General features: G+C 43.5%; 1 protein-coding gene and 1 long non-coding RNA gene across 4 annotated transcripts in view; one reads left to right on the forward strand and one right to left on the reverse strand.

Moving 5' to 3' along the window:
* The window catches only part of ABCC4 (ATP binding cassette subfamily C member 4 (PEL blood group)), a 190,080-nt gene that overhangs the window by 159,479 nt on the left and 4,539 nt on the right, over window positions 1-26,062 (reverse strand). Inside the window, exon 1 of one of the 2 annotated variants that reach the window (XM_045520173.2) lies at window positions 11,064-11,604. The exons of the other annotated variant lie outside the window; for it this stretch is intronic. Coding sequence (XP_045376129.1) covers window positions 11,064-11,230 — 167 coding nt within the window. The 5' untranslated portion in view covers window positions 11,231-11,604. Of the gene's footprint in view, window positions 1-11,063; window positions 11,605-26,062 lie in introns of those variants that run through there. 2 annotated transcript variants of the gene reach the window in all.
* LOC141579778 (uncharacterized) lies at window positions 284-24,126 on the forward strand. 2 transcript variants are annotated; one of them, XR_012511751.1, is made up of 3 exons: window positions 284-7,093; window positions 16,330-16,411; window positions 22,253-24,126. It is a non-coding gene; the product is annotated as an uncharacterized LOC141579778 (long non-coding RNA). The 2 variants fall into 2 exon arrangements; XR_012511750.1 differs by lacking the exon at window positions 16,330-16,411.

Here is a 26,062-nt window from a genome sequence, read left to right on the forward strand (position 1 = left end):
ACTTTATCCTGAAGGTGAAAGGGAACTAGTGCAAGTTTTAAGCCGCTCTGTAGGCGATAGACTGAAGAAGGCAAGGAAACCAGGCAGGAATTGGTTGAAAGACACAATAAGAAGGTATGACCAATACAATTAACCATGTTCCTACATTTCAAGTACACTAGATCCAATTCAATCTCCCAGCCTTACTCCCCCCTCCAGTAACACTCATCTCACCTCCCTCTGCTTGGTCCTAACCCTGGAACTCCTCCACTCTACCATAAAGATAACCGAAGTGAATCAGAAATCAGAGTTTAAAATTCAACTTCCGATTACTAATTTACTCTAGAAAGCCAAAACAAGAAAAAACATTGCAACTTAAAGTCCTCCTTTAAAAAAATTTTAATTGCTATTTAATATGAACTGAATTTGTAACTCTATATCAGATTTATTCTTAAATTCCTTTATTAGCATAAGCGTTACATTAAAAATTCCATAATTTACATTTTATACACTTACATTTTAAATATATTAAAAACTATATCCATGAGCAATTTTGCTTACCAGCAAAACATATCAAAAATACCAACAGTAATACTACCAACTAAGAATTGTAAGATGTAAAATATACAAACCAAAAAAAAAAAAAAAGAAAAATCAACTGCATTACTATATCCTAATGACAGTGTAAGTTTTCAGTTGAAAACTTATTTAAGATATTACCTTCAAAGAATATGAGGTTAAAAAGGTGTTTTGTTTTGTTTAGTAATTAACTTTAGAATGGACAAACCTGGCAAGCATCATCCTAACCAAGTGATAAAAGTTACCATCGTGAGTAACGAGACAAGTGGTCATTGGGTGATTCACTGAATTCCTGCTATGATGAAACATCAGACAAACCCAAATTGAAGAGCATTCTACAGAGTAATGATCCACATATTCTTCCAAACTATCCAGGACATGAGACACTGTGGAGCCATTCTATATTGAAGGACATTAAAGAGATATGACAACTAAATACAACACATGATCCTGGGCCTAAAACAGCAATGTGGGAAAACTAGTTACACAGTCTGAGGATTAGACAGAAGTGTGTTAATGATAATTTATGATTTTTGGCGGATAAACAATGATTATGCAGGTAAGTGTCCTTGTTTTTAGGAAATACATGCTGAAATGTCTAGGGGTAATGGAGCATGTCTACAAGCCTCAAACGTTCAAATACTTCAGATAAAAAAGGAATAATATGCATGAATAGAGAAAATGGCAAATATGGTAGGATCTAATATTAGGGAATCTGAGTGAAGGGCATAGAGGAGTTCTGTGACTGTTACAACATTTCTGTCAATTTGAAATTATTTCAAATAAAAAGTTAAAAGAAATGACCAGATTTTAAAAGCATTTCAAAGACAATCAAAACTCTATGGTATTCGTTTAAAAGTAGTATCTGTACACACACACACACAACGAAAATCGCATAAACAGAGACAAAGTATAAAAATAAAATCTTATCAAGGTAAAATACAAAAATAAAGACAAGGAGAGAATCTTAACAGCAACAAGAGAAAAGCCACTTGTGACATAAGAGGGAAACTCCATAAGGCTATCGGCAGATCTTTCAGCAGAACTTTGCAGGTTAGAAGAGACTGACATGATATATTCAAAGTGCTGAAAGAAAAAACCAAGAATGCTCTACCTGCATGAGTCCTTCAGAAGTGAAGGAGACAAAGAGTTTTCCAAACACACAAAAGCCAAAAGATTTCATCACTACTGGACCAGCCTTACAAAGAAACGAAGGGAGTTCTTCAGGCTGCAATGGATGCTAATTAGTAACAGGAAAACATGAAACTATAAAACCCACTGGAAAAGGTAAATATATAGTTAAATTCAGAACACTCAACATTATAATGCTGATGGGTAAATCACATAATTACGGTATGAAGGTTGAAAGACAAAATTACTAAAAATAACTAACAACAAAAACTTACTAAAACTTCCTAATATACACAATGTAAAATGATGTAAATTGTGATATCAGAAACATAAAATGTGGGAGTGTAAAAAGGTAGAGCTTCTATAAGTGTTTGGAGTTATCTGCTTAAAATAGACTGTTTTAAATATGTATCATGTAAGGCTCAAGACCTTTTGTTTATTGACCACAACACAAAAGCTTGTGGTAGATAAAAGATAAGGGAATCAAAGTATGTTACTACAGAAAAGAATCAAATCACAAAGAAAGCAAAAGAAAGGAACAAAGCAGAAACAACCAAAAAACAATTAACAAAATGGCAAAATTCCATATTTATAATTACTTTAAATGTGTATAGAACAAATTCTCCAATCAAAAGACACAAAGTGGTTGGATGGATAAAAAACAAGACCCACCCATATGTTGTCCATAAGAGATTCACACCAGTTTTATAAGGACACACACAAACTGAAAATGAAGGTATGGAAAAAAGATACTCCATGCCAATGGAAACCAAAAGAATGCAGGGGGAGCAATACTTACATCAAAAAACAAACAGACAAACAAACAAAAACACTTCCAGCCAAAGACTGTAATAAGAGACAAAGGAAGTCATTATATAATGATAAAGGGGTCAATTCATCAAAAGAATACAAGTATCTATGCACAATCAGTCTACAGAAATCAGTGCCATTTCTGTACACTTATAATGAACTATCAGAAAGAAATATTAAGAAAACAATCCCATTTACAGTTGCATCAAAAGAACAAACACTTAGGAATAAGTTTAACCCAAGGAAATCAAAGGCCTCTATACTGTAAGACACCAATGAAGGAAATTGAAGACACAAATAAACGGAAAATTTTCCATGTTCATGGATACAAAGAATTAATATTTTTTAAATATCCATACTACTCAAAGCAATCTACAGATTCAGTTCAATGCAATCTTTATCAAAATTCCAATTGCATATTTCAGAGAACTAGAATAAATGTTTCTAAAATGTGTATGTAACCACAAAAGGTCCCAAACAGCCAGAGCAATCCTAAGAACAACAAAGCTGGAGGCATCACATTCTCTGGTTTTAAACTATATTACAAGGCTATAGTAATTAAAACAGTATGGCACTGGCATTAAAAACACAGAGATCAGCCTAACAGAACTAAGAGCCCAGAAATAGACCCACACATATAGAGACAGTTAATTTACAACAAAGGAGCCAAGAACATACAATGAAGAAAGACAGTCTCTTCAATAGTGATAGGAAAACTGCACAGTCACATGCAAAAGAATGAAATTAGAGCATTATCTTACACCAGGGACAAAAGTTAACTCAAAATGGAATAAAGATTTCAATATAAGACCTGAAACCATGAAATTCCTAGAAAATGTAGCTAGTAACCTCCTTGACATCAATCTTAGCAATATTCTTGTTGCTAAGATCCAAAGGCAAGAGAAACAAAAGCAAAAATGAACAAGTGGGACTAAAAAGCTTCTGCACAGCAAAGCAATCCAACGTCAAAATGAAAAGGAAACCTACTGAATGTGAGAAGGTATTTGCAAATCACATATCCAACAAGGGGTTAATATCTAATATAAAGAAATCACACAACTTAACCAGCAAAAAAACTTCTCGATTAAAAAGTAGGCAGTGGACATCATTCAAAAATCCACAAATGACAAATGCTGGAGAGGCTGTGGAGAAAAGGGAACCCTCCTACATTGCTGGTGGGAATGCAATTTGGTAGAGCCACTGTGGAAAACAGTATGGAGATTCCTCAGAAGATGAGGAATAGACTTACCATAAGACCCAGGAATCCCGCTCCTGGGCATATATCAGAAGGAACCCTATTTCAAAATGACACCTGCACCCCAATGTTCATAGCAGCACTATTTACAATAGCCAAGACATGGGAACAGCCTAAATGTCCATTAACAAAGGACTGGATAAACATGTAGTATATTTATACAATGGAATACTATTCAGCCATAAAAACTGACAACATAACGCCATTTGCAGCAACATGGATGTTCCTGGAGAATGTCATTCTAAGTGAAGTAAGCCAGAAAGAGAAAGAAAAATACCATATGAGATCGCTTATATGTGGAATCTTAAAAAAAAAAAAAAGCATAAATACAAAACAGAAATACTCATAGACATAGAATACAAACTTGTGGTTGCCAAGGGGGCTGGGGGTGGGAAGGGACAGATTGGAATTCAAAATGTAGACTAGATAAACAAGATTATACTGTATAGCACAGGGAAATATATACAAGATTGTATGGTAGGTCACAGAGAAAAAAATGTGACAATGAATATATATATGTTCATGTATAACTAAAAAATTGTGCTCTACACTGGAATTTGACACAACATTGTAAAATGATTATAACTCAATAAAAAATGTTAAAAAAAAAAAAAAGTAGGCAGTGGATCTGAATAGACATTTTTCCAAAGGAGACATAAAGATGGCCAACAGACACATGAAAAGGTGCTCAACATCACCAGTCATTAGGGAAATACAAACCAAAACCACACTGAGTTACCACCTCACACTGGTTAGAATGGCTATCATCAAAAAGACAGGAAACAAATGGAGAGGGGGTGGAGAAAAGGGAACCCTCACGCAGTGTTGATGGGAATGTAAATTGGTACAGCCACTGTGGAAAACAATATGAAGATTCCTCAAAAAGTTAAAAATAGAACTACCATACAGTGGTCCAGCAATTGTACTTCTGGTAGTAGTTTCATTTCAAAGGACATGAAATCTGTATCTCAAAGAGATACTTGTACTCCCATGTTCACTGCAGCATTATTCACAGTAGTCAAGGTAAAGAAACAACCTACATGTCCATCAACAAACAAATGGATAAAGAGAATGTGATGTGTATATGTACACACACACACACACATATACACACAATGGAATATTCTACAGTCTTAAAAGAGAAGGAAATCCTGTCATTTGTGACAACATGGATGAACCTGGAGGGCATTACGCTTTTTTTGTGAAATAAGATAAATACTGCATGGTATCATTTACATATAAAATCTTACAAAAAAAAGTCAAACTTACAGAAACAGAAGAAAAGTGGTTGTGATGGAGGGAGCAGGGACAGAGGCACAGATGAAAAGAGAGAGGTTGGTTAGAGGGTACATACTTTCAGCTCTAAGATGAATAAGGTCTGAGAATCTAATTAAAATCAGAGTGACTATAGTTGATGAAAGTATATTGTTTAATTGATATTTGCTAAAATAGACCTTAAATGTTTTCACACACACACACACCCCAAAAAAGGATGACCATGAAGTGATGGATGTATTAATTAACTCAATGGGAGGAATCTTTCCACAATGCACACACAAGTCATTACATTCCATTACACTGTAAACTTAAAATGTCTTACAATTTTGTCAATATACCTCAGTAAAGCTGGAAAGGTAGGGGAAAAAAACTTTGGCTGGTACTTGTCCTCATTCCTCTAAATCATGGAATTTCCCAAGTAATCTAAGTGTGGGCCCTGACTGTTTATGCTAACATGGTGACTCATGGTTGGGCCCTAGAAAGGTTATGCTAACAAATGACTCAGGATGGGGACTAGACACAGAAGAAAGATCAAACTTTGAATTAAAAGGTTGGGCCTTTTGAGTCACATGCTATCAGCCTGACCACCATAGAGGGAGCTGGAGGTGAGATCAGTCACATGGCCAATGGTGAAACTGATGATGCCTATATAATGAAACCCAATACAAACCCTGGACACCAAAGCTTGGGGGAGATTTCCTGGTTGGCCATACTCTTGAGTATTATCACACACTGATGTGCTAGGAGGGTGACATGTCCTGCCCCCTCGGGGACAACAGAAAGAAGCTTAGAGTTTTGAGATCCTCCCAGAACTCACCCTGTGGACTCTCTCCCTTTGGTTCCACTTTGTATCTGTCATAATAAAACAGTAATTGTGTTCTAACAAGTAATTAAACTGGAAGGGGTGGTGGGAACCCCTGAATTTACTGCAGCTAGTTGGTCAGAAGTGAGGGTGGCCATTAGGACCGCTGGTTGGAGCTAGTGTCTGAAGGGGAGGGCAGCCTTGTGGAGGACCATGCCCTTCACTCGCTTGTGAGGTTTGGGTCAACTCCAGGGAGTTGGTGCAAGGGGGACTCTTCCCTAGAGCTTAAGACCCCACATCATCAGCTCTTATCTCAGGACACCACCTGCTTAGCTTCTGCTGGCCGTGAGGTCCCACACCAACTGGCGCCTCTGCTTTAAACACCTGTTTCTCCCACAACCTCAGTTAACACAGTCCTAGACCTGGCACCCACCAGCCCACTGCTGTCACTATGAAGAACCCCTCTGCCAGCACTGAAGGAAGATACTAGGGATGTTTTAAGAGCTCCCTCCTCTTGCCTTGTGGCCACACACTCTAACTCGAAGATGAACGTCTCACAATTTTAATCTGCAATGAAGTCACACGAGAAGCTCATTAAAAACAGACTCCACTCACTGAGGTTCTGAGTCTGCAGATCTAGGGTGGAGACTGAGAATCTATATTTTATTTTATTTTTAACGGAGGTACTGGGGATTGAACCCAGGACCCTGCTCATGCTAAGAATGAGCTCTACCACTGAGCTGAACCCCACCCCTCAAAATCTTCATTTTAAACAAGCATTCCTCATGGATTTGGTCTGGAACCGCATGGAGAATTACCTCTCCAGGAAAGATAGTGGGTGGTAAATGATTGTTGGATCATAGTGGGTGAGAGTTAGAACACATCTTGGAAAATCTAGTACAGCCCATGAACCCCAGAGAGGAACACTGGCCCAAGACGTCAAGGTCAGCTAAATGATTGAACTAGAACCAAATTTCACGCTCCGGGGTACCTGGCCTGAGGGATTTTGCAAAGGGCAGGTCAAAGATCCCTCCCTGCCCCTAGAATCTAGCTGTGGTAGACGCCTGAGGGAAGGACGGGGACGAAAGGATTTAGGATGATGCCTAGGACACCAGCCACTGAATGGGGACCATGGGCCCCGTCACCAGTGGCCCCTCACACCTGCCAGTCCTACCATCCCTGACCACTGGCTCAGAAGAAGTGAAACGGGTCTAAGGCTCCGAACAGCTGTGGAAACTGACAGCAGCAACTGGCATGAGGTAGGAGAAGGGCTCTTGATGGACGAGCATGAGCACCTGCAGCCACGCCAGCAAGAAGAGGGTTGGATTCAAGTCAGGGACACCAATGAGGAGAGAGCTTGGCCCTATCTCACTGGTAAGGGACCATTAGAGATAGAGAGTTGACCTGTTCAGAAAACCCAGCAGGAAATGGTGCTGCAAAACCATCAGCCTTACTGGGAATCAGACTGACTCGAAGGTACCACGCCAGACCCAGTTTTATTTTCCCTTCCAATGTTGGCCGGGCTCTGAGTCAACACAGACACGTTTACAAGACTGACATATTTCAAACTGATCCAATTTTTTTTAAATGACCCCGTTCTGTTGAATTAAACCTACAAAGCCAGTGTATCCTTTGCCTCAGATTTAACTTTTAGAAATGGACTCTACAGAGCTAAGCTTTAATGCTTATGGGAAAAGCCCAGCACTTTCTTTCCTCTATGCCTGCTCCCAGTTCCTGTGGCAGACAAGGTGCTGGATGTGTGTTTTCAGGATGAATGGTTATATGGTGCAGAATTAAAGAATCAGTCCAGAGGTGATGATTATACTCAAAATTCTACTTTCAAAAGTAGCCAAATTGCAAATGCCCCCGAACAGATAAATGGCTAAAATATATGAGCATGTCAGCCTATTTTAGAGTTGTTTTAAAAGATAAATAAATATAGGACCTGGGTTATCAAAAGGCATTGCTTGAATTAAATAACACCACATTTTTAAAAAGTAGAATGTGAACCCAAGTATGCAAGCTAATGAAAACTCTGAAAAAAGAAATACACTACAGGTATACTGAGGAAGATATAAAAGAAACACAGACCATGAAGAGTTTGATGTTGACTTTCGTTTGGAGAAAAGGGAAGGGCTTGTGATTGGGACACCTTAAGTCGGGGGGGAGCAGAGCTAGCAGACCCTTATTTCATGACCTAGGTGGTGGTTACAAGGGTGTTAACTTTATAATAATTCTCTAAAGCTATCCCTCTGCTTTATATAGTATTTTGTGCCTGTTGTATGACATAAAAACTAAAAAAATTGTGACTTGAGAAGAGGTACAATGTGATTTCAACGATTTATTAAGTGTTTATGTGTATACATAATCATATTGACCCTTTCCTACAAAGACTTGTGAAAATTACCTAACAAATGCGTTAATGACTTAGTAACAAAAGTGGGTTTTGGTGCTCTTCCTTTAAAAAAAAAAAACAAAACAGCAATGATACGCACTTTGTATTAGTTTGCTAGAGCTGCCACAACAAAATGCCACAGACTGAGTGGCTGAAACCGCAGCGACGTACTTTCTCACAGTTCTGGAGGCTAGAAGTCCGGGATGAAGGTGAAGGCAGGGATGCTTTCCTCTGAGGCCTCTCTCCTTGGCTTGCAGACGGCCACCCCTTCCTCCACGCATGTGCCTGTGTGTCCAAATTTTCTCTCCTTACAAGGACACTAACTGTATTGGATTAGGACCCACCCTGATCTTATTTTTTTAACTCAATCACCTCTTTAAAGGTCCTATGTCCAAACAGTCACTTCTGCGGTACTGGGCTCTGGGGTTTCAACACAGGAGTTTTGCAAGGACAAAATTTAGCCCATAACACCACTCTTTACTCATCAAACTTGCGCACACACAACACACACACACACACGGACACTTCACATCCAGGACAGGAAGTGAGTCGGTGGAGGGTTGAAGCAAGAGTAGCCATGAGTGGATGTACATATTGACAGTCACAGTCGGGTGCTCAGGGGTTCATTCCACCACTCCCTCTGCTTTTGTGTACGCTGGTCACTTTCCATCATGAGAGGAGAGGAAGAAGACAGACTAGGGGGAAACCCACACCTGCATAGTCTTAGACGTTGGGTATTTTCTCGATCAAAGTGAGTCACTCAACAGTTAATATTGGTGTTATCCATGGTTAGAAATAAAATGAATATCTTTTTCTCTCATCAACAATGAGTAGACTTAAAAGTATAATGATTTAAGAAAAACAAACAGTAAAGGAGTAACAAAAGGAGTAATGTCGACAGCTGAACTCCATCCTCAGTGGGGCTCACCCAGTCCATCACCTGGCCCATTTGTGAGTCTGTCCTTCCTCTTCTCATTCCTGGCACATGGTCTGACTCGATTTCCTAGCCCTCTTGGAGTTAGGTGGGACCACGATGCACAGGAGAGGAAGGGCTGGGTGCCACTCACACGCAGGACCCAGACCTTAAAACCATGAGCACCTTCCCTACACTCTCCAAACCCAGATGAGGAAGCAACTCAGCTTCAACCAAGCAGACGACCGGAGACTGGCCTAGGCCCATTGTATGTGGGTCACCTGGAGCCCCACGTCAAATACAAACTCTGACTCCCTAAGTCTGTGGCAAGACGCTTCTCCCAAGCTTCAGGTGATGGCAACACTGCTGGTCTGCGGACAAGCTCAGAGCAGCGAGGCTCCAGGCAGAGCTCCCCACCAATGAAGTTCTCATTTCTGATGCCTCAAGAGAAGGCAGTCAAATGAGCAGTGGAAGACACACCAAAAACGTCCCAACCAGAAATAGCCAGCTGGCCTTTCTCTCTTGACCCATGACAAAGTTTAACTCAGACCTATGATTAACTCGGGTCTTAAAGAGCAGCAAGCAAATGAATCCAGAAACAGCTGCAGACGGATTACATCACTGTGTGCAACAGGATACGAGTTGGCTGGGTTCTATCAAAAACAGTATCTGCCACCCTGAGTCAGAGGAGAGGGCTGTCAACAGCGAGATCTCCCAGGCAGTCACTGCCGCAGCACGGAACAGTGACTACTGGCATAGGAGCAGAGGACCAGAGGACAAGAGGTCACACGTGGGCCTTGGGTTCACACACAGGCCCCACCAGCCATACCGTTCTTACAACAGAAGCCCATGTGGAAGCTGCTTACTCTGAGGCTGCAGCTATGATTAACAGACCATTTGTCTATAAAAACTTTGGCAAATATTTGCGTCACCTCAGCCCTGGACATCCTAGGAGTCCGGTGTTTATAAAACCTGCATACAAATATCCCCATCTGTCCAAAACTTGCAGGAAGCAGATGAGAATTTGGCAATAACCACCACAGATACTTGGAGATGCTCTGGCTTGCAGTGGAACTTTCTTGGATTTAGGGTTAGCTTTACTTAACTTTATGTACTTTTGCTATTTACATAACAGACTCTGAGCCCAAGAGAAACAGGGCACACAGCACGACATGGCTTTGCATGAAACCAGAAGAGAACAGGATTCCCTCAGCCTATAATCACCATTAGACCAAAGCCTGGGAAACAGGCTGGACACCTAGGAAGCTCTGACCCTCTCCCTGCCAAGAACTCCCATCACAAGCCTCTGCCACTAACTCTAAGAAAAAGCCATTTGAATGGGAAATCTTGAGAAATCTAAATTATTGGATGTACACTAAGAGGTGCAAGCTAATTAATCCCAGGTACCTGAGACAAGTTCCTTAGGGAAAACATTCTAGAGTGCAGGGCTTCTAATTTATACTGTTCGTATACTTTGGAAAAACCTTTCATGGGCAGGGAAGAAAGCACCTTCTTCTGCCAGCCCAGCCGCTGCTGAAATCACCAGAAATCTCAGTCCAACATGCAATCTAACTCAATCCCCTCCACTGGAAGTTATAAACCCCAGGAGGCCACAGGCTGTCTTTACTGTTTTCATCTCCCACAGCACCTGATTTATAATGCAAAGTGTGTTCTGGGCAAACCTAAATACTTGCTACTTAACACAAAAATAAACACCTATCCCCAATTAGTGACCCTATTTATTTTACATCCTCAAAAGAGACAAGAAAGAACAACAGGTGTTGCCACAAAAAAATCAAGATGATGCAACTATCACAATCAATTATTTCTCATAATTCAAGAACAACGTATTCAGAACAAGGCCCCTACTTATTTGGAACCTCCCCAAAACTTCAAAACTTTTTTCCCAAATTCTACATACAGCACAGTTCTAATCTTTAGACATTTTTCTTTTCCTGATGATTCTTTCAGCATGGACGATCCTGGGCCCCCTTCAACGTCGGAGTGAATTTCAGGGTGCGATTCCATCTTGCCCAGGCTCCCCGGAGCTCGGTCAGCTTGGCTCAGGTGCGAAGTCCTGAATAACATCCTGTTACTGCTGTCTTTGGTTCCTGGTCCCTCCCCTTGGGGTCATGACTCTTCAGGTCCACCTATCAGACTCAAGTTGTGCCTGCAGTTCCCCCAGAGGAGTAAGTCTTCCAAAACACAGAAAGTTAAAATTAAAGGCACCGTGTTCACTGAGGCAGCATTTGGTGTATTTCCTTCTGTGCTACTGAGAGTGGAGGAAGGTGAGGCCTTGCTGGAGCGCCCTGGATCCCCTGTTCTTGTCAGTGCCTCTTCCACCAGCTCCAGGTTTTGCTTAACAACCTGCTCGAAGCTCTGTGTGTTCCTCCCCAAGCCTCCTTCTCCTCAGGCCTGGCCATGGGATTTTTCTATGTCATCATACAGAGAAGCAATCATTTTTTAAAATTTAAGGTCCCACAGAAACACTCTGACACAGACTTCGGCCCCCTGGCCCACGCTGTCCTACAATCTAAAATTATTTCTTGGCAAATGGAATGAGGTTTGAAGAGGAAAGGCAGCTGATTACACAGCTATGATTTTAGTCCAAGTCAATCAACAGAACAGCTAATGAAATAGTTGAGCCTACTTTTTCATTAAGTTTTCATAATGTCACCAACCAACATGACTAGGAGAAAAGGCAAAGGGTTAAATAAATAAGCACCGATTGGAGTTCATATTTCTGGTAATTATCTACAAGCTAATAACTGAGAGACTGCTTAAGCTCCATGAACAAAACATACAAGGCCCTTATACCTTGAGGCACCAGGTGACGGGAAAATCCCCAGTGCCCACACTGGCTTTGAACATGAAACCACTCCTCCACACCAGGTGAGTCCTTTATGACTCTCCTGTCCAACTTTCTTCTAGACAACTGTTTAGAGCTCTCAGCACTGACTCCAGACCTGGAAATGTGGAATTTGCCAGCCATATTCTGACAAGCAAAAATAATTATACCCAAATATAAGACCATGTACTCTATTTTATACACAGTATTGAGAAGAGCTGTCCAAAATAACCCCAATTTAAAATGTAACAGCCTTTCTGCCTGTTATTCAGAGTCAACAGGGAAAAGCTAATTATAAATCATACACTTTTCTATTTGGGCAATACTAAGTCAATAGGACAGACTTTAGGAAAATTCTAGCTAAACCAGTTCATTCTTTGAAGCATTAGGTCAATTATGAACATACCAACTCTCAGCTTGAATTGCTGTGTATTCAGAAAGAACAAAAACATTCTTTGAAAAGCCTCTGTACATGGTCTATTAAAGGGCGTATTTGGTAGGAAGTAAATTGAGACAGAGAACTCCAGAGTGAATCCTAGGACAGGCTAAAACAGCTTCCTTAATAATTTTGGGACCTTCTCCCATTCACTTTAAAAAAGAAAAAAGAAAAAAAGATTCTACAAGAACCACAAAAGCTTGCAGAGGTGGGAAAAGAAAAAAAAAAACAATTGAAAATAATACCAACACGTTTTGTGAGGGAAGTGAATGCTATGTGGGAGATACTTTACAGATGGCCTGTCACTTGGGCTCCAGGCTGTCCTTGGTCTCCCCACAGCGTTAAACCAGCCCCGTGATCTGAATGCCATTTTTAAGGGAATCTGATTCTCCATCACAAGGCTCCCTGCTCCCCTCCCCTGGAGGTCACCTGTACCTCATCAGAAGAAGAGGTGGGACAGAGGCAAGGCAGACCACCTTCCCACATACAAATGATTAAGAACAGTGAAAAGGCAACTCCCCAGCACCCAGTTTGTGTGACCCCAGAGCAAAGGAAGTGCCACCCCCTCTTCCTCCCTCCAAAGAGGCCAGAGTCAAATGAGTTCTTCCTCATCCCCAGGGAAGCTGCCCTCAAATCGCATATGCACAACCCCTTTATTAATAAAAAAAGGATGCCACCCACATCTCACTTTTTTTCACCACGAATCTCAACAACAGGACTATAGGGAATCCAGAATTCTAACAGTCATTAGTTCAAATTAACTAAAGTACCCACCATTTAATAGGCACTTTTCTAGGTTCTGGACGTCAGACAGGGTCTTTTTTTTTACAGAGCTCAAATTCAGGAAGGGAAGAGGGGCTATAACAAAATTAAAAAGATAAGCTCAGAACAACAATAATGACCAGAGAGAGACTAAGACAGGGAGACATGGCAGCTATTTTAGATGGGTGACCAAGCAGAGCTCACAGAGGAGGCCAGGACCCAGACCTGAAGGACAAGAGCGGGGTCCATCGTGTTCCAAGCAAAGAGAACACCAAGTGCAGAAGTTCAAATGCATAAAGCACTTAAAGGAAAATCCTCCAGTACTAAGTGTTTGCCTCCAATTCAGGAGCAATTGTAAAAGAATATCCTGGAAAAGGGAGTGAATCAGGGAACCTAGGAGAAGGAGCTGGGCTTCAGGTCCCGGAAGAAAAAGCAGCAAACGTGGCTAACGTCTTCATCACCCCAGAGTTAACACTAATATGAGCTATTGGCTCAGGGGATGGGTATAGATCAGTGGTAGAGCACATGCTTATTAGCATGCATGAGGTCCCAGGTTCAATCCCCAGCATCTCCATTAAAAAAAAAAAAGAAAGAAACTGGCTCGGATGGTAACTGCACGGAGATCACACAGCTGGAGATCACACAGCTGGAAGCAGCCAGGACAGACACCACAAACAGAGTTTGAACTAGCTTACTGAGCCCTGCTGCAGACCCAAGATTCTTCCATCAGCCTCTGCAGACCCCAACAGCACAGGGGAGCCGCCCAGCCCCTCGGAGCTCTTGGCCACTCTTCCTCCTGGCCCACTGTAAAAGCACAGCAATCAGCGTATCGTCCAAGCTAGCTAAGACAGCGAAGGTCCAGTCATCTGGGGGCCTGCCAGCCTCTCCACCTAACCAGGACTTCCCTTGTGCCCGGCCGGCTCACAGTCCCCTCACTTCGGCTTCCTGTTCAGCTGGCTTCACTGACTGGACTCACACACATCTTCAGGAGATCCATGGACCAGACCCACGAGGTAAGAGATTTCCCAGTGACCATCCACATTCCCTCAGCTCAACCAATCAACCCAGACGCCCACCCACCTGGCCTGCCAAGTGCCACCTTTCGAGGACGACACGCTCTCCCTGTAGCTTTCACAGCCATCGCTCTTGCAAACAACCACAGGTCAGGGGTTATCTTCGGAGGATACCCGCTCAAGTGTGGATAGTAACAGGTGTTCACTAGTCGTAACCCTTGGTAAAAGTTCAGCAAATGTTGGCATCACCCTGTCCACAGTTCCAGCCCATCCTCCACGGCACGGGGGAGGGGCACACTTTGTGGAATATGAACTTCAGCTCCATTAGAGCCATCATATTATTTATCATCCAACCTAAGATACTCTTAGGAGTAAAACAAGGTGCTGTTAATAATTACAGTGTGATAAGGGGTGTAAACCAGGATAGTCCTGCCCAAACAAATAGCCAAGGCACTTGGTACAGGTAAAAAGAAAAACACTTTTTAAAAACAGAGACTGACAATAGCTCTATAACCTCAGACAATTAAAAATTACTATTAATCTGACTTTGTATCAAGTCAAGGTATATTTTTTTTTCCTTTTGGGGGAGAGGGGCAGGAGGGAGGCTGCTACACCAAATCATTTCCTTCCAAAATATAGACGCAACACAAGATCATAGCCTGTCAAAAGACCTGGGTGTAGAGATCGCAAACCCTTTTCTCTACAGTCAAGCCAAGGGCTGAAACTGTCAGGAACCAGGGGACACCTTAGAAATAAAGACTGGGCCTGAAAATGGACACCAGGTTGCTAAGCATAGCTAAGAAGTCATCATCTATGGAGTGGTATGCTTTGGGAGGTGCATTTCTTAAGGGATTTAAGGAAAGAGAATTTCTGTACAAACTAAGATACAATGTAGTTTCACAAGCACCACCTGTCCTGTTCCTGGATCACACCAGCTCCTCAAGCAAACACAAGTTTCAATGTTAAGTCTCCCTCCTCTGCCTTCCAAGGACCTCAGCTTGGGACTTCCAACATCTGAAGCTGAGAGCTACTACCTTCACCCCATTTACTAAGTTGTGTTGCTTTAGGCACGAAATTTTTTGACCTCTCTGCACCTCAGTCTCCTCAGCTGGAGGCAAAGCATATGGCTGCACTTGGCCAGGCTTTACAAACCTGAATCATGGTTATGGCAGCATTCCACCTGGTACCGTAGGAATGTGCATAAGGTAGAAAAGTGATCCTGAAAGACTCAGCGGGTCCCGGTGTGGTCAGAGTGACCGTGCCTATGAGGAGGGGAGACACTGCCTCTTACTTCGGAGAGGGAGGGGAGCTGTGGGGAGAGGGGCAAGGCCTTCCCCTGATAATCCTCAACCCGAATCTCCTGAGATCGTCAAACTTCACTGCGCGTGGGGTTTTGTGGACACCAGTAAATGGAGGGGGGTGTGGAGCAGAAACAGTTCCCGAGAACACAGGAGAAGGCAGGGGCAGGAGGCAGACAGAGGCCTGAGGAAGAGAGTACAGAGCGGCAGGAAGTGTGCAGTGAGACCGCAGGCCCTGCTCTGCTTCCTGTCCTGCTGGGGACAGCCACCCTGAAGGACACCCCAGCCACACTCAGGTCCCTGCTCTCCACAAGCCTGGCACGGTGGGTCCTTCCACCCACAGGGCGCTGCCTTAGTGCTCGTGTCCACTTGTTCCTGCCTTGAAATTCTTGCCAGGAATCCAACCTCAGCACATGAGACAGAGGAAACCGCACAGTGACTCTGGACCAGACTCTCTGCCTGAGTGACCCCGGGCTCCTCGACTTCAACCCGTCTGGGCCTCCCCTGCTTGCCTGTCACCAATTTCTCAGCTCTAAGACTTTCCAAGAGAATTACCCTAAGGTGACAGGGAGTCAGAGTAGCTAAGCCAGCCTCCAGTTCATCTGAGGTTTGTGAGTTCATCTCGACCCCACGGAACGCCGTTTCCACAGCCCGATACACACGGGCAGCGGGAGCTGCTGTTCCGCCCTCCCTAAAAAGGCCAGTTCCCAGAAGCCAAAGGCCACTAACTCCCTTTTCTGTGTTTGTGAGCTGCTGCCCTGTGGGACTCCTTCCTGCTGCTCCTCATCCTTCCTGAAGAGTTTCTTAGAAAATGTGTCTCCCCCTTCCAGGAAAGGAATCCCTCCCGAGGAACAGGGCTGATGAGGCAGCCCTGTGGAACTTCCCTTCAGAAGGCTTTCATTTACTGTCCAAGTAAGTGGCTCCGAGCAGGGATGACCAAAATCCACTCAAGACACGCAGGGAGAGAGGAGCGGGGTCCTAATCTGGCTTACTCAAAGGGACTAGTTTTCTCTTTAAAATATTTGTTTTAAGGAAAAACTAGGACTACATCATATTCTAAGGGGCGAGAAGAAAGAGGGCTTTGAGCTTGCCTGAGAACACAGCCATCTCTTTTGTCAGCCATTAATGCCAGATTCTCTAAGGACTTGCATGGGGTTTTCCCAAAAGCAAAACAATTTGGTAAATTTGCATGTAGATGAAAAAGAGAAGGTTCAGAGCATGAGTCTGAGTTACCTCATAGCACGAAAGAACAGAAGCACTTACACTGGACACCTTACCCCAAAGACCTACCCACCTGGTGCTGGGGGATTAATGGCAACAATGAGGAATCTAATTTCAAGAGCAGTAAATTACACTCAGAACGCCAGGCCTGCCTGTCCAGGGACAGATGCACTCTCCTCCCCAGTAAAGCGCTCTGAAGGGCTTATGAGGATCGGCTCCAGGTCTGAAGAGTTTCAGGGATTATACCTGAATTCAACTCAAAAAATATGTGGGAGCAGTGCTAATAATGAGCAGATATAGGGTGAGGCTGTGGGGTCAGAATCCTTGGCAAATCCAGTCTTACAGGACAACTACCACAATACAAGGCGGGTCAATGACCAGGGGAACTAGCCCGACCACGACCTTCATGGGGCCCCTGGGGCATTTCATGTGCTCAGGCTACCTAACAAAGCACCACAGAGGGACTTGGACAACAGAAATAGATTCTCTCACAGCTTTGGAGGTTAGAAAGCCAAGATCAAAGTGTTGACACCATTAAGGGAAAGCATGACACTGTCAGAAGTTGACTTGTGCGGTTTCGGCCACATTGCTCTGGGGCGAGACTGCTTTCCAGAAGTCTTCCGGCAGATATAATACCACCACCTTACAATTTTCCAAGTGTTCCCACAGACGGTGGTCTGGCTCGAAGTGTAAATTATACATTTCCCTCTGTTGCTTTTTCTAATAGATCTTAATTTCTGTGGGGCAGTTACTAAGGGGTCACTTTCCCATTCACCAGAGACAGATATTACACCCTGTGCCACTTCCATGTTACCTCCCCGCTGTCTTGCCCTGCGGGATTGGAAGTGGGAGAGAAAAATAAGTGTATATAGCTTTAATTATTTACCGTACTAAATCCAAAATCTAATTTTTGGAACACATTATGAGGTTTAATTTTCCAAACTTCCAGGAGAAGGTACCAAAGCCCAGAGTGGTTAAGTATCTTGCCTAAGGTCACACAGATAATAAGATCATGGACTAGGACCCGGGTCCCCTGGCTCCAGTATGACACTCTCTCCTTATACTCAGCTTGTTCCCATCGAAGGTAGAGGTGTCAGCGATTCCAAATTAGAAAAGACTAAAGTAATTTACAATCAATGAGTAAGCCTATTAAGGGCAAGATGATCAGCTAGGCACCGAGAGATGTAGGACACTAGTTTCTGCCCTCAGAGTTAACAATGTTTTTTTTTTAAGTCACAAATGAATTTATGTCTTTACTTAAATAACACTCAATCATTTAAAGCAATAAAAAAAAAAAAAAGACATGATAGAAAGCTGAGTTTTGCAAAATTCCCCACAGTCCCCATTTATTGAGGGCCTCGCATGCAGCAGGCACTTATATGTCCTATACCAGGTAAATCCGGTATATCCAGGTCTATCAAAAAGCCATCTCTTTCACAGGTAAACAAACTGTGCTGTTCGGTGAACACTCAGAACTCCTATAAATGCCACATTTGGATTCTACAACACTGAGACCCCAATCCCTCCAGGCCCAGTTTAAAGTTTGAAGCCATTGATAAATCTCCCTTCTATTGAAACAAGACAGACACCTTTTGTACGACAGGGAGAGAGAAAGAGAGAGAGAACACATGAACGAACTGCCTACTTGGGTGAAGGAACCCTTCAGTGGGAGACATTTAAAGAAGTAGCCAGTTGGGTTTATCAAATAATCTCAGTCACATCCTGACCAACTTAACACACCAATAAGGGTCTATAAATAAAAGCAATTTATTAGGTGAACAATTTTATGCTCACCAGCTTTTATTTGACAAGTGTGAGATTTCCACTCAATTACCCTCGTAAGCTCAATGGATCCAGGCATCCTTGTCTGCCCAGGGAGAGGAAATAAACTCAGCAATACAAGAGGCCATAGCTCATGCTCTGGAATTTGTCACCCTGACTCAATTCCAAGCTCCACAATGTCCCACTTCGGTAAAGGGAGGACTAAATCAGGTTCAACAAGGGGTTACTAGAAGGATCCAAGGACCAAGCATGTCTAAGATCCCTGCACAGAGCAAGCCCCCTTCCTCCCCAGCCCCTTGCTGAGTCCCCACAGAGATGAACAAGCCCCTTGCTGAGCCCCACAGAGATGAAAAAGCCAAGCCCTATTGGGCCAGTTGTTCTTATGCTTCGAGAGGAAACTGAAAAGTGGATGTAGATGAGGTCAGAACAGAATCCCCGGCCAGAGAAATGAAAATTTGCACAGGAATGTGTTTGACCTTTGGAAACTGTTAATGAAGTGGTTCTTGGTCTTTGTTGCCCATCAAACCCGTAGGGAATCTTTTAAAAATATTGATGTCCGAGTTCCAGGCCCAGAGATGATGATTCAAATTGGCCTAACTGAGGAAGCAGGCATTCAAATTTTATGGCTGCCCAGGTGATCCAATCATATTGAGGGCTAAGAAACTGCTGTGTATTCACTAGAAAGAACTTAAACAAGATAGAGCCAGCAAGCTTAATAGAAAGTACACACATCAACTGTTTGAAGGGAATTTACAAGTATATTCAGGACAGACAACACCAAGAGCCAGCCTGTGTTCATTAAGAGGAAATCATGTTGGGGGAGGGTATAGCTCAAGTGGTAGAGCGCACGCTTAGCATGCAGGAGGTCCTGGGATTCAATCCCCAGTATCTCTATTTTAAAAAAAGAATTAAATAGACTTAATTACCATCCCCCCAAAAAGAGGAAATCATGTCTAACCTCAAGTCTTTGTAGGATTTCAGAACGACTGCCCATTAGATATGATACCAACAGACTCCTGACCTCTACTGATACCTGTGGCCAAATTCATCCACTGCCCACGGTGTTCATTAGCGGATCAGCCACAACCCTGGAGGACAGTCACAGGACCTGTCCTTTCTGACATAAAAACTACAAAAGGTTTCAAAGAACTTTCTACAGGTAACAGTGAGATGCTGAACTTTGACATCAACAAAATGAACTTAAGAAGGAATAAAACACAAGTCTGCAGAGGGATAAACTGTGAGGTCAGTTACCGTGGGTCCATCTCAACTGTATGCATTGCTTATGACACCCAAATTTTATCCCAGCTCAACTTCTCTGAGCCCTTGACTCGTAACCAGTTGCCTGGCTCAACTTCTCCCATGGGTAGCAGGCATCTCAAACTTAACACAGTCAAGACCAAACTCCTGCTATTCTCCAACCCATTCCTCTTGCAGGCTTCAGTATTTCATTTAATGGGGATTTCATCGTTGCAGGTGCTCAGGCCAAATCCACAGAGGCAACTTGACACCCTCTTCCTCTCAAGTTCCACTGTCTACCTAGCAACCAAAGCCACGTCCCTCCAACCAGCTCCACCTTTAAATAAGCTCTTCCCTGAATCCAGCTACTCACCACTGCTGTTCCTCCCATTCTGGTTAAAGCCACCAGCATCTCTGGCCTGAACTACTGCTGGCCTCCCCATTTCTGCCCCTTTCTTTAGTCTATTTCCAGTAAAGCAACCAGAGCGCTCTCACTAAATCCTAAGGTGGTATCATACCTCTTCTCAAAACTTCTGAGTGGGCTCCATTCGCTCCCTGTAAGGCCCAAGTCCTCCAAGGGCCAACAGAATCCCCAACCTCTCTTCTCCTACACTTGTCCCTCCCCCTGAACGTGCATGACTCACTCCCTCACCTCCTCCAGGTCATCACTCTGCTGTGTGGTCTTCTCTGGGAAGCTCTCCGTGGCCCCCTTCAAACTGTCATCTCTCTTCCCCACCACACACGCTCCTGACCCCTTTCCGATCCTTGTTTTCTCTCCTCAGCACTTAAAACTATCTAACATACTATATGTTACTTATTATACTAACTATATGTTACTTATTTATCTTATTTAGAGTTTAAGTCCCATGAAGGCACGTACTGTCATTTTTTTGCTCACTGCTATATCCCGAACACCTAGAACAGGGCGGCAAACATTTTCTATAAAGAGCTAGATCATAAATATTTTAGCCTTTGCAGGTCAGTCTCAGTTGCTGTTGTAACCCACAGACAATATAAACATGAATAAGCCTGGTCGTGTTCCAATAAAACTTCACTTACAAAAAAAAGACAGTGGGCTGGATTTGACCTATGGGTCATAGTTCAACAACTCCTGGTATAGAACATAACCTGGAACACAGAAAGCACACAAATTACTGGTTAAATTGCCTACGTAATCAGTTAAAACACTACCCTTGGCCAGATCAAGCCTGTCCAGTTCCAGATGCCGCTTAAGAATAAACATATTGATAAACTAAACAGCATTCAGTTCAACCAAACAGAAAAGGGTCTGAAAATCCTGCCACTTTAAGGCAGCATGGGAACTGACGTCTGCTCTCTGAAAAGACAATACTTAGTGGGTCCCTGACAGTTGTCCTTAAATATCAGAAGACCATCATATGAAGGGGGGGGGGTCAACATCCTGTGTGTTGACAAAAAATTAAAAAGGAGACAGATGGGTAGAAATTGCCAAAAAGAAAACTGGATCAATAGACCACACTCTGGCACTCTAATATGAAGACATAAGAGCAGTAAATTTTTCCATTGCACAATATCTGGAAGAGATTCCTGTATTGAGTACGGAATAGAAGCTCTCTCCCTTCCAACCCTATGATCCCGTAACACTGGAAGTAGGGCAGACAGGAGCTGGGCTGCGGGAAAGACCTGACAAAGACTAGCCCAATGATGAGGCCAGTACAGAAGTACCCATGGAACCAGGAAATGGAATAAGGAGATAAGCCAGAAATCACAAAAGGACTTCAGGTGTTCACTGAGTACAGGACTAGGGGACGGGTTAAGTCAAGTCTGAAAGCCGGCAGGGATGAAATAGGGGGGGAGTGTGACCTTGAATGACTGCATCAAACACCACCAGCTGGGGCATCCACACACTTCTGGTTGTTTCAGGACACACCACCTCTGCACAACTGTCTTTGTACATGCTTGTCACCTGCCTGGAATGACTCCCTCCTCCTCCATCCAACCCCTCCTCGAACCTTCCCATGGGTGCACACCTTACTCAAGCCCTTACTACATGCCCCAAAGTTTGGTGATTAACTCTTGCAGCAGACAGCTGGACACTCAGAGTTTCTGGCCCTTACTTATTGTCAGAGGCGACCACCTAAGACCTGGCTGACAGGATTTGAGTATAAATAATGTGAGTCACTTCCAACGCTGGAACACAAAAACCAGCCACATGCAACCTCTTTGCAGCTAAGCAAAGTGAACTCAATAGAGAGGACCCAAGGACCGACAAGATTAAAAAGTCCAGTTACTGCATAAATGGGTGTAGTCCCCTGCCCCAGCCAACCCAAAATGGACGATACAGACTATACAAAATGAGGGTGAATGGTTTTGCTTTGGGTTTTTTGTTTTTTTTTTTTTCAACTAAGCCACTAAGATCTGGGGCTTGTTTTCTCAGCAGCTAGCATTATTCACAGAACTAATACCGTGACTACCTCCCCGACTAGGCCGTGTAAGCTCTTTGAGAAAAGAAATGTTCTTTTATCTTTACAGATCTGAACACAGCAATGAGGAAGGCACGCAAGACTTTGCTGAATGAGTAATTCAAACCACAGAGAATCAGCACCAAATCAGTACCTTGGCCTCCTTCCTGCTCAAATAGAAATGGACTTTGAAGGTTGAGAAAGACCTGAGAAGTGGTTCGCAAACCTGAGCATCTGAATCACCCAGGAAGCATGTTTCAAAACTGAGATTTCAGGATGCTACCTCCTCCCCAACCCCAACCCCAACCCCAGGAGATTACGATCTTATTATGCGTAAGGAATGAGACTCAGAAAATCATATTTTTAACCTATCTGGGAAACAACCATGGCAATTTACAAACAAAAAATGTTAGCTTACAATTCCTAAGTATGAAGAAGGTGGCACGGTTACCTTTCAATATTCGTTTACTGCTTACTATTCTAACCATTTCACCACTGTTTGTGTCACTTAATACTCTTCCCAATTTTATGAGGTAGGTATAATGGTCAGGTGAGGAGCAGAGCTCAGATTTACACTGAGGACCAGAAATAAAATGCACAACCTCAAAGCTAAGAATTTTGTTTTATTCAGCGGACTTTCTGAGGACTTCAAGCCGGGAAGACAGCCTCCCAGATAGCTCTAACGGATTTCTCCGAAGAGGTAAGGGAGAAGCCAGGATACATAGGAGTTTTGTAGCAAAAACTAGGTAGGGGGATCAAAAGATTACTGGTAAAGAAATCCAGATGTCTCAAGGTAATGAATTTAGCTCTTCTCTATGGATGGGAAGATGCAAAAGCCTGGGCTCACTGAAATCATTCCTTCATGTGCACCTGAGCCTTCTAAGCCAGTATCCCGTCCCTTCCATCCTGAGTTCACTCAGGGCTCACCATGGGGGATGGCTGCATTGTGATGGCTTGATGGCTGCAATATCCTTTCTATGGTGCTACTGTAGGCAATATTTTTCATTCAAAATACCCAAGCAATCAGGCTTCAGATGGGGTGTTACTCACTGCACCCAACCTGGATGAGGGCTCAGGGTTGTATAAATGTGCTTCTGGCAATGGTGCTGGGAAACCAACATGGGCATCGCCCTGCTTTCCTGCATTTACTCCCATGGCCCAGGGTAACCCTACTCACTCAAAAGTGCCTGCCTTTCATCAGGCAGGAGCCCAGTCCTGGCTCTGATGGCCCTGCAAAGGCAGAACAGCTATAAGATCTGCCTGACCTCATCAGCCCAGAGTGTGACAAATGATGGGACACGAGGCTAAGGAAGCAGATTCTGAAGAATCCTTTAAGGCCACACTAAAGAATTACTCCTGAGAGCAGTGGGGAGGCAGGAGAGGTTTTTAAGCAGAAGGATGGCAGGGACTTGGTTTAGGGGAAAGGCTGGTAGCAGGAAGACCTGAAACAGCAGGATCCTATGGGGTAACCCCTGGTACAAATCCTCTCCATGTTCCCCATTTCTCTTTTGTAGGAAATGGGCTTCAGTCAGCCTCCTTGACCTTCCCTGACTTCCAAAGAGTAGATTCAATGAGTTGCTAATCAGGGAAAGGAGGGAATGCAGAAACAAGGGATAAACAGTCAACAATACTGCAGCCTTAAGGCGGAGTCTTGGTTCCTCTGAAGGAATATACATAACAACATCTGTGAGTTCTCCTGCAGGAACTAAGGCCTCCACCCAGGTGGAGGAGGCTTCAGGTGGAGCACAAGATTCCTGAACATCGCCCTGTTACCTTACCACCAACCCATCAGAGGAAAGTCACACACCCTGCAGCCCTCACCCCAAATTTTGCCTAGAAAAACTTCCCCAAAAACCATCGGGGAGTTCAGGGGTTTTCAAGCAGCAGCCACCCTGTTCTCCTTGCTCAACCCTGCAATAAACCTTTCTGTGCTTCAAACTCTGACACTGAGGTTTGTTTTGGCCTCATTGTGCGACAGGCATGTTTCGTAACAGACCCGTTGGGAGGAAGAGAAGCCAAGAATGTTAGGTGAGGCTGGAGAAGGGATGGGGCGGGACACAAGCTCTAGGAAGGCGAGCATCTTTGTGGTTCCCTTCCCTGTGGACCCCACACAGCCACATCCAGGAAACAGTTGCTGAAAGAAGGAATGAATGACACCAATGGCAAGTTTAAAGTTGAATCAATAGGATCTGATGTCAGCAGATGAGGGTGAAGAAGTCAAGGGAAACTGACAGGTTGATGCCTTAAGAAATAGATGGATAAGGATGTGGACAACCCACGCAGCAATTCAGGAGGCAGCAGAATAAAGAGAAGGTAGGAAAACATGCCCCAGATATATGTGGACGGAAAGAGCATACTCAGTCACTAATTTTTTTTTAATATTTTTATTTTCTTTATTGGTGGGAGAATTAGGTTTATTTATTTATTTTTAGAGGAGGTACTGGAGATTGAACCCAGGAACTTTGTGCATGCTAAGCATGTGCTCTAGTGCTTGAGGTATACCCTCCCATTAACTAATATGACTTTTAACTCTGCTAGATAGCCAGCATATTCTTTATAACTGGCTCAGCCTGTGGGATCTAAAGCTGAAGCCTGAGCACTGCTAGCCTCCCCAGGTGCTGAGGATGTGGGTGGAGTCCCAGCTGGGGCACTGCACTGAGACCTTCCAGCTATTGCGCTCCTCGGTAGACCTGGATTTCCTCATTTGTGAAGTATTCACAAGATGCCTGCCTCATAGGAATCTGAGGATGAAAGGAGATAATAAATGTAAAAACAGTAAGCAAAATTCTGAGCCCACGGGAGGCTTTTGATAGGTGTTAGTGATTATCAGTATTGTTGTCTACATGATCCCATCTCTGAGGACTAACTGGAGCAGGTGCCCTAAAGTAACAAATGCAGGTCATACACCTACCCGAACCAGAACATCCGGGGGCAAAGCGGGAAAGGGCCTTGTATCTGCATTTTAACAGCTTCTCAAAAAATACTGCTGAAAATGGGTAAACAAGAGTTAACATCTTTAAAAATAAAAAAAAAGTTAACATCTAAAGAATATTAAAAGGGTAACTCTGCCCTTTTCAGTTATCTTTAGGTATGTATCTAATTTAAAGAGATCTTAAAAGGATTCATCTTTAAATGGATCTGAAACTTATCTTCTAGTCTTCAGGCATCCCCTGACCATAGCCACCTGAGGCTTAACTCTGGACACTGGGTGAGTTGCATTAGGACCATCTCCAGCCTCCCAATTTTAAGCTGGCAGAGGCTGAGATCCATGCACACGTGCAGCCACACAGAATTTGCAGGGCCGACAATACCTAAATCTATCCAATTTCGAAGCCCAGACCTTCCCACTGCACTGCAGGCATCCACCCATACCCTATCCAGGACACAGAAACACAGAAAATATCTACATGAGCTTATCTGACACAAAGTGGAAGAAACCCATGGAGACATCCTCATGGTAAGAGGGACAGGGTCCCCTGGGCCCACTGAAGTCACAGGCAGGCTAGATTTAGGATAAAGGTGCTCCATATGCCACAGAGCAGACATAGCCTAGGAGACAGGGAGGTACAAAAAAAATCAATGAACACAAACCTCAGTTAAATAGTCAGGAGACCAGAAGGGGGAGCTCTCACACCTGCAACAATAGCGGAGCCCAATAGTAAAAACACTCTACTTTCCCCGTGAGGACTCAGCCAATGAAAAGCCATGGACTCCGTTTTCTACAGCCCCACCAACTCTCCTGTCCCCTCTATAAAAGAGTTCTCCTTCCTCTGCCCTTTAGGGACTTGCAGGTGGTTCTCTATGGTTTCAGACCCTGAACTGTAATTCTCTGCTGATCCCAAATAAACCCATCTTGGCTGGAGAAAATATGAGTCTATTT

This window comes from Camelus bactrianus, chromosome 14, assembly GCF_048773025.1.
Source record: "Camelus bactrianus isolate YW-2024 breed Bactrian camel chromosome 14, ASM4877302v1, whole genome shotgun sequence".
Lineage (NCBI taxonomy): Eukaryota > Metazoa > Chordata > Mammalia > Artiodactyla > Camelidae > Camelus > Camelus bactrianus.